Source organism: Brassica napus, chromosome A2 (assembly GCF_020379485.1).
Source record: "Brassica napus cultivar Da-Ae chromosome A2, Da-Ae, whole genome shotgun sequence".
In the NCBI taxonomy this organism is placed as follows: domain Eukaryota; kingdom Viridiplantae; phylum Streptophyta; class Magnoliopsida; order Brassicales; family Brassicaceae; genus Brassica; species Brassica napus.
The window spans coordinates 28,384,095-28,392,218 of NC_063435.1; the positions used below are offsets into that span (position 1 = coordinate 28,384,095).

The following is an 8,124-nucleotide window of genomic DNA, read 5'->3' on the forward strand; positions in this document are numbered from 1 at the left end:
ACTATTCTCTACCAAAACCTTATGTTATTCAAACATAGTGTTTATCGGTTATGTATTATAATTTGATAAAATATTTGTTTACGAACAGAGATAGACGATATAGTATAATCAAAATGTACAAAAGAAGATATGCAACATACAAATCAAATAAGGTTTCAGAAAATCACACACCTTCCAAAGATAGAGAACTGGCAGTGGATTTTTTTGGCCAAAACTGCTCGAGCATTTTATAGATATTTAGTTTTTGTTGGTCATTCTATTCCGTTTTTAATTTTATACCATCTCAAATACGAATTATAGAATAGCATTTTGATGTCAAAAAATTATATATATAAGAATCAAATATAACCCTTTTGTGTGATCCATCTTCAAGCCGATGCTACAAATGGATAAAAATAAGAATTGGCCTTAGTGTTACTCTGTTTCTCTATTATATGTTTCTGATGCTGTGGTGTTTTTTCAATTTCTTTTGTGCACGCGACTGCTTGATGTTATTGTTTTCGTCATCGTTGTGGTTTTCATCTCCACTTTGGAGATGAGGTCGAACCTTCCGATGAACTTCTTCTTCCTGAGATTAAAAGAAAAGTTATAAGAGATCAAAATTCATCTATATCATCATATTTTTGGTTTTCCTTTTCAAAACATTTATCTTAATTCTCTCCAAAAACATTTATTTTAAATAAGAAAAGTAAAATAGTAATAAAATAAATAATGGGGCCATAAATAATTGATAAACAATAATATAATATATTTCAAATTTTAAATAATCTATTAATGTTACTAACCCAAAAATACTATTTATTTTGTTCTTCTTCTGATATTTCTTAGATTTTATATATTTAAACTTTTTTCTAAACAGATATAGAAATTAAAATTAGAAACAATGGAAGCGTACCTCTTGAGGCTGTTTAGAGAGCTTGATTTGTACAGAGATCCTTGACCTGGACAAGTCCACTCCTGATGTTTGAAGTGTTTCTGACAATGTTTTCAATAACCTATATTCCAAGTAATTTTTTTTAATTAAAATTTCTCTTTAGTCTTATAACTTTGACTAGGGTTGAAATTAAACTCACCCTTGGGAGTAAACACTTGATATATTGATCGTGCCCTTATGAATAGAAAGCTCCTCTACCTCCTCCTCTTCTCTCAGATTTTCACATTCCATTGCAGCAACATCTGATGATGAAACTGGACAAAGCTGTGACAATTCTGGAGAGAAGAAACTGTTCCTTTGACCCAACACAGGAAACGAAGTCGTATCCATTGCCCTTTTCAGACACTGTTGATGCTCCATGTCGACGGCTTGAGCCTCTGCGAGGACTGGAACAGTTCCTTCAGGTGGCTGTTGATGTTTTTGTTTTAGATTAGTTTAAACAAAATAATAGACAAATTAGAAGAAGGTTCAAGCTAAGAGTTACCTCGTGTTTGTCTACTTTCTCTTGTAAGAAGTGAATGTATTGAATAACCTGTATCATTATATATGTTTAAAGTAAGTTTGTGTGAAAAGAACAGATTCACAGAAACTTCTATTACTCATACCTCTAGTAAGAATGACGCCTTGTCCCGCTTTTGGTCGCTGTTAGGGATCAATTGTCTCAACGTTTGAAATCTGTTTCATATATAGCTTGGATCAACTCTCACTCTCTTTGTAATCTACCAAACTAAATTCCATATCTTATTTGTAAACTCACCTATCATTGATCTTGCTCCTCCTCCGTTGCTCTGTTGCAGAATGTTTTGACCTAGGAGTGTTCGGCTTTTGTTCGTTACCATGACCTTTCTTATCTACTTTGACTCTCAAATCCACTGTAAAGAAAAGATCACAAGTGACAACATTTTGTCAATTATATCGTTTAAGAAATGTAATCTAATGAGTGTTCAAGAAATGGTTAGACGTATGGTAATTAGGCGTTTTAAAAAGAATTAGTGTTTAATTGGACTTCTAGGCGCCGTTTCAACAGATTTATTTAAAACCCTTTAAAATAAATCATTTAGTTTATACCGATTTACCCTGTAAGTGGACACACCTAAGCATCGCCTAGACCGATTTTAGAACATTGGATCTAATTAAGCCTTCTAGTGAATGACAAACCTCTCTGGGACTGACTAGTGGATGTGTTGCTCCCTTTATTCGTAACAAACTCTTCATCATCATCGTCCATATCATCCTCCTGAGAACTTCCTTTGGCAGACTTTATCATGTCTATGAAACTCTGGCTCTGCCTCTTTCTTGTATGCCCTTTCTTCTCTATAGATTCATTCCACAGAGTGAACCCATTCTTTGCAGCGTAAGAGCTGCAATTAGAAACCGAATTATCCTCGACTGCGTTCCTCTCGTTACAGCTAGCTTGGGACACCGTAAACATCGGAGAGACCTTTGGTTTAGGAACTCGCTGAAGATGGTTATGATTCAAGTAAGGCATTTGACTGATCGTGTAAGTCCCTATACCACCGGGAAGCACGTGCTGGTTATGAACGTACGGTGACTTCAGCTCCGACGATGCCACCGTTGTGTCATCACTACCTCTGGTCCCTTCCTCCTTGGCACTAGCTCTTGTTCCAACATGTTCGAACGGTTGTAGAAAATCATGAGTTTTCGGATACCCACCTGTTTATTATATATACATCATCGAAGGTTAGGACCAACGTTTTCTCAAAAGTATCTTTTACATAAAACAGAAAACATGATTAGTTTTTCATATAAAAAATGAAAATATATACGTAAACGCTAAATGCATACGGAAGCTCTTACACACATACGAGTTATGACAACACAGTAAATGAAGACATAAACAATCTAATTGTACATACATGTACTGCCTGAGATTTATCTACATATACAAAGCTCATGTCGTATTGTACTTGCATGTCCGTACATTAGTCTTATTAAGAACATACGCTGACAAAGTTCGTTAATAGTTTTAATCAATAAGATTAAAATTGGATCCGTAATTAGTAAACAGGTCCAACTAATCACATGGCATATACCCCACCTTCTATAACTAACATATCACACACAAGCACTCCAGATCTGGCCTCTAATTTATATATCACGTGACACAGCATTATCTAGATGTTTGTTTCAGAGCTAGACTTTTACATGAAAATGGTACTTATGTAGTTATATGTACTTTTTAACAGAACATAATGTGTGTTTTCAGACCAGATCTTCTGACACTAAACAAAAAATAAATAAAAAACAAACAAAAGTGGTTTTCAGATCTCATGTAACAAAATTAGATCTGACGGGTCATCGTCATCATTAACATAGAGATATTTATGACGACTTATATAAAAATGGACTCTTCTTTTTGTTTTAATTTAATATGTTCGATAATTAGTAGTATTTTCATTACATCTCTCTTATTTCCCTCTACGAAGAAATACAAAATTAGTAATAATATATATACCTTGAGATGAAGGCATTGGATCTGCAGGATGGACGTTGGAATTACTGCAGGCTGATAAAAAATCATGCGTTGGTTTTTTTCTCCCTGTAGAGAAAAGGCTTCTTAATAATCAAAAATTAAAATGAAAAAGACAATTATCTTTTATTATTATTACGATATTTTTCTTTAGTAACTTGTGAAAGAAAGACGAGAATCCAGAACCTAAAAGAAAAGAAGAAGAAGAATCTGAAACATGTCGCGCTCTGTAATTATTACCTTGTGCTTCAAAGACACGAGAATGTGGAAACTCCATCAACCACAGCTTTTAACTTATAACGTTAGATTATGTGGTGGTTGAAATTCGAGAGATACTCCCTTAGATCTGCGACTTATAGCTGCAGATTTAAGATAAGACTTTGTTGAGAATTGGAGCTTGAAACTATCTGAATTATGAGAGAAAATCTATCGAACTCTCAGATTCTAACGATCGATCTGACTCTAAATTACAAAACAATCATAATTAAACCATAATTCAGCAAAAAATAATAATAATCGAATTTCAAACCAAGAGAATGTTAGTAAAAATCTAAGTGAAACCATGAAGTAATTAAGAGATTCAATAGAGACGTAAGAATGTTAGTACCTTGTAGATGATAGATGAATCTACCATGCACAATTGTCACCTCGCAGATGAGGGAGAGAGCTTTCTCACTTTCTTGGCCGATTCTCTCTGTCTGTCTCTTTGTTTAGGAGATGAGGAACTGGAGTTCTTTTTATACAATCGTTATTACAGTTTAAGTAGTAACTCAGTTCATCTAAACGACGTTAAGTTAACGGTGTTATGTTACGTAATTTAACGGCGTCATGGGAGTGTTTTGTCTACTTGCGTCGTCGAAAGATAATAGGGGTTTATCCATTTAGCGGCGCTAAAAGAAAAAAAAAAGTAACGCAAAAATACTCGCACACTATTTTTATTTACTTTAAGACGAAGTTTAATTTAATGTCTTGATTTATTAGAAACCCAAGATTTCTGTTTTTTTTGGTGTTTCTACAGTGATTTTTCTAAAAAATTTAGAAATGTATAGATGAAAAAGACTTGATATATAGTTTAGACTCAGAAGAAAGAATAAAAAAAAAAGTCTAGTTTAGACTTGTCAAAAAATATTCACTAGTTGTTGAATCTAATACAAATATACAAACTAAGGTTTTTGTTTTCATTTATTTTTATATAAATATTTTGTTTTCATTTCTAAATTGGTATATATTATAATATATATGTGTCTATCAATTTTTAAAACATAATAAGTTTACGGTATATTTTTTTCATTGAATAGATTGTTTCAAACTTTCACATATATTTGTATCTTCTTCTATATATATATATTTTCGGATTATTTTTTCATTATTAAAATCATAACTATATATATAAAGATTAGTAAAATATTTTTTTATTGTTATATTCAAAGATATTGTAACATTTCTCAAATTTAGAAAGTTTTTAAAAAATTAAACGTTCTGCTTCATAGATTTATATTATCGAGTAAATAATTAAACATTTAGTTTTGTTTAATTTTTAAAATAAACTATATAGTTTAATATTTGTTTTCATTGGTTTAAGGTAGTAAAGATTAACCATTGTTAGATAATATGATTTTTTTATTTAAAAAAAAATATTTATAATTTTAAAAGTTAACATCGATAAATATTTAAATAATTAACATATGGAGATATAATATTACAACATTAAATTATATCTATTTAATTTATACTATCTATAAATCTAATGGATCATTTATTGTTTAAATCTAATTATTGATAGCCCAATAAAAATTTCTGGTAGACCCACAATTTAAATGATAAGATTAGAGATTAAATATAACATGATTTTTTAGAAATATGTACATTATGTCCATTTTAAAAAAAAAACACACATGAATCAAGGTTGTGACTTGTGTTTTAATATATAAGATATGGATGTATAATATTACAACATTAAATTACATCTATTTAATTTATACTATCTATAAATCTAATGGATCATCTATTATTTAAATCTAATTATTGATAGCCCAATAAAAATTTCTGGTAGACTCAAAATTTAAATGATAAGATTAGAGATTAAATATAACATGATTTTCTAGAAATAGGTACATTAAATCCATTTTTCAAAAAAACACATATGAATCAAGGTTGTGACTCGTGTTTTAATATATACTAGATTTTGATCCGCGCAGGCGCGCGGGTGTATATTTTGAAAAATATGTTGATATTTGTTTTTCATGTAATTATTAGGATTTGGAAAAATGAATCCGAGGAACATAACCGATACCGATCCAAAGATATAGTACCAAACCCAAACATAAATTGATTAAATATTCTAATTATTCAAAATTTTGTTATTTAGAGAACCGAATCTGATCCGAACCGAAGTATTTGGGTATCCGAATTTATCTAAAAATAGATTTATATACTTATATATATTAATTATTTTTAGATTTAACGTATATAAAACATCAAAAATGATACTTTTAAATTGGTTTAAATACTTGAAAATATATATAGATAGTCAAAAGTAAATATCTGAAATAGTTAAAGTATACTCAAATCACCAAAAATACTTAAAATAATTATTGATTTCGTATCCAAAATTTTAAATCAAGCCAATTGATATGTTAAGCTTAAGTATTATGACATATGTTATTCAAATTTATACGTAATATATTATTTTGTTTATACATTTTGAGAAATTTAAAATATATAATGATTTAAGACTTTAAAAATAATTTAAATTAGTTATCCAAACCCAAACCAAACCCGCAAAGATCCAAATCGAACTCAAACCAAAATTTAGAAACATTCTAATAAGGCTGAAATCTTTGACCCCGAAAACCCAAAATACAAACCGATCAGAACTAAACCCGTATGGGTATCCAAAAGCCCATCCCTAGTCATTATTATATATCGTATTTTATCATCATATAATTAATCGTATTTTATATGTACCATCATATAAGTAATCATATAATTAATAGTATTTTATACATACCATCATATAAATAATTACATATATTATATTTTTAAAACTTAATATGAAAACCATAATTTGAGTTGGTATTTCAAATTGGGCTTTGTATTATATTTTTCTTATATATATTGACAATATTTTTTTATAATGGTTATTGAAAAATAGTTTAGTAAAAATCCATTTTTGAATATATGTATATTTTTGAATCAATTTTTGATATAAATCAAATTTGAATTATTATTTTGATTTGAAATATGTATATAAAGTTTAAATTTTGTTTTATGGTTAGTTTAGAAAAAAAAAAATTTAGGGAATTAGATTGACCCATTTTGGTATATTTTAAAAGTGGCCTAGATAACTTTCAATTTAAAAAAAAAAACATAAGCCCATTACTTTTTTTCTTAATACTACTATTCTTGTTTTCAAACAAAAATATTTTTTTTTAAAAGACTGCAATCCATGTTTCCAAACACTCTAAATTTTTAAAAGTCCTATTCAAGTCTCCAAACACTCCAATTTTGTACTTGAGTTTTAATAAGATAGATTCCTAATATACTACCACCCTCTTAACTCACATGCATTATTTTATTTCACATGTTTATTATTTATATTTATTTTTGGTGATCCCGATTTAGATCCTTTAATATTTATTGCTCCGCAAGTAAAAGATAAATACTGTATTTGATTCATTGGCAACAGTGGCCAGTGGATGACCTCCGTGTCCTTCCAAGCCTGCAAAAGTACATGCTCACATTATCTTTTAGTCTGTACTCTCTGCACCCTCAGACTCTTTTGAATTGTGGATAAAATCTAAAGTACTATTCTGATAATAATTAGGAGGTCACATATATACTTGAATGGGTTAATTGATAGGTAATAATATGATACTTTCCCCTAGATAAATGGATTGGTATACAATTAAGTTTCTCCAAAAGAATAATTGGGTATTCTCAAAACAAGCAAAAAAGAAAAGAAAAGAAAAGAAATCAAGCTATTTTATTAACTACTCGCGTGACCAATGAAACAGTAAATACCTTTTTAGTTTTAAGTTAGTGACGAATTTAACTAGTGTAGAAAAGAAATCAATCACGTATATATTAAAAGTGAAACATTACAACATTTGAGGTATTTGTGTATCATTACCACAATAATTTTTAGAATTTCTAGAGAAATAGGTTGGTCCATCTAAACATATAACAAGCTTTTAACCCGCAGTTCGATCCCCGTTGGCCACCAGAATTTAACATTGCACTTCTGGGGCCCACAGAACAGTCGGTTGATCTTGGTCGCCGGACACTGTGGTTAAATAAAAAAAAATATAACAAGCTTTTTATTAAACTAACTATAAATTAATTATTAATTTTCTTTATTCTTTCTATAAATAAAAATTAAGGAATTGTCTAATGTAGCTAAAATATATATGACAATTAATGATGTTTAATAATAAAGATTTGATAAAATAGTGTATTCTCTATCATTTTTTTTTTAATTTTAACTTATTAAAATAAATTAAAAAACCACACTAACCATATAATAAAATTTAGATTTTTCCGTATATGTTATATTTTAAATTTTTAAAAATGACTATAAATTATTAAAATTGTTAAAAGTCTCACATTAAAATTTTTGTGAACCATAGTTTAAATTTATTTTATGACAAGATACAAATGATTACAAAATCATATAAGTATAAAAAATCATTTATTAAAT

The 8,124-nt window shown here is 29.0% G+C and overlaps 1 protein-coding gene across 2 annotated transcripts; it reads right to left on the reverse strand.

Moving 5' to 3' along the window:
* Window positions 1–288: 288 nt before the first annotated feature.
* Window positions 289–4,274, reverse strand: LOC106404673 (transcription factor BIM1). Of its 2 annotated transcripts, none has more exons than XM_013845374.3 (10): window positions 4,033–4,274; window positions 3,666–3,784; window positions 3,411–3,494; window positions 2,093–2,608; window positions 1,692–1,806; window positions 1,540–1,609; window positions 1,419–1,466; window positions 1,074–1,342; window positions 896–995; window positions 289–568 (listed from the first exon to the last, which is right to left on the reverse strand). In XM_013845374.3, the coding sequence occupies exons 2-10, from the start codon at window positions 3,700–3,702 to the stop codon at window positions 431–433; spliced, it is 1,377 nt and encodes a 458-aa protein (XP_013700828.1). In that variant the 5' UTR covers window positions 3,703–3,784; window positions 4,033–4,274; the 3' UTR covers window positions 289–430. The 2 variants fall into 2 exon arrangements, with proteins under 2 accessions (XP_013700828.1, XP_022561920.1); XM_022706199.2 differs by having other exon boundaries at window positions 2,093–2,564; window positions 4,033–4,166.
* Between the last annotated feature and the right edge of the window lie 3,850 nt (window positions 4,275–8,124).

Bases quoted from the DNA above. Each gene is read 5' to 3' on its own strand.
- LOC106404673 (XM_013845374.3), bottom strand. From the start codon at position 3,702: ATGGAGTTTCCACATTCTCGTGTCTTTGAAGCACAAG. The intron at 3,495-3,665 runs GTAATAATTACA...TTTTCTCTACAG, and splicing joins TCGTGTCTTTGAAGCACAAG to GGAGAAAAAAACCAACGCAT. The intron at 569-895 runs GTACGCTTCCAT...TTTTAATCTCAG, and splicing joins TCTCTAAACAGCCTCAAGAG to GAAGAAGAAGTTCATCGGAA.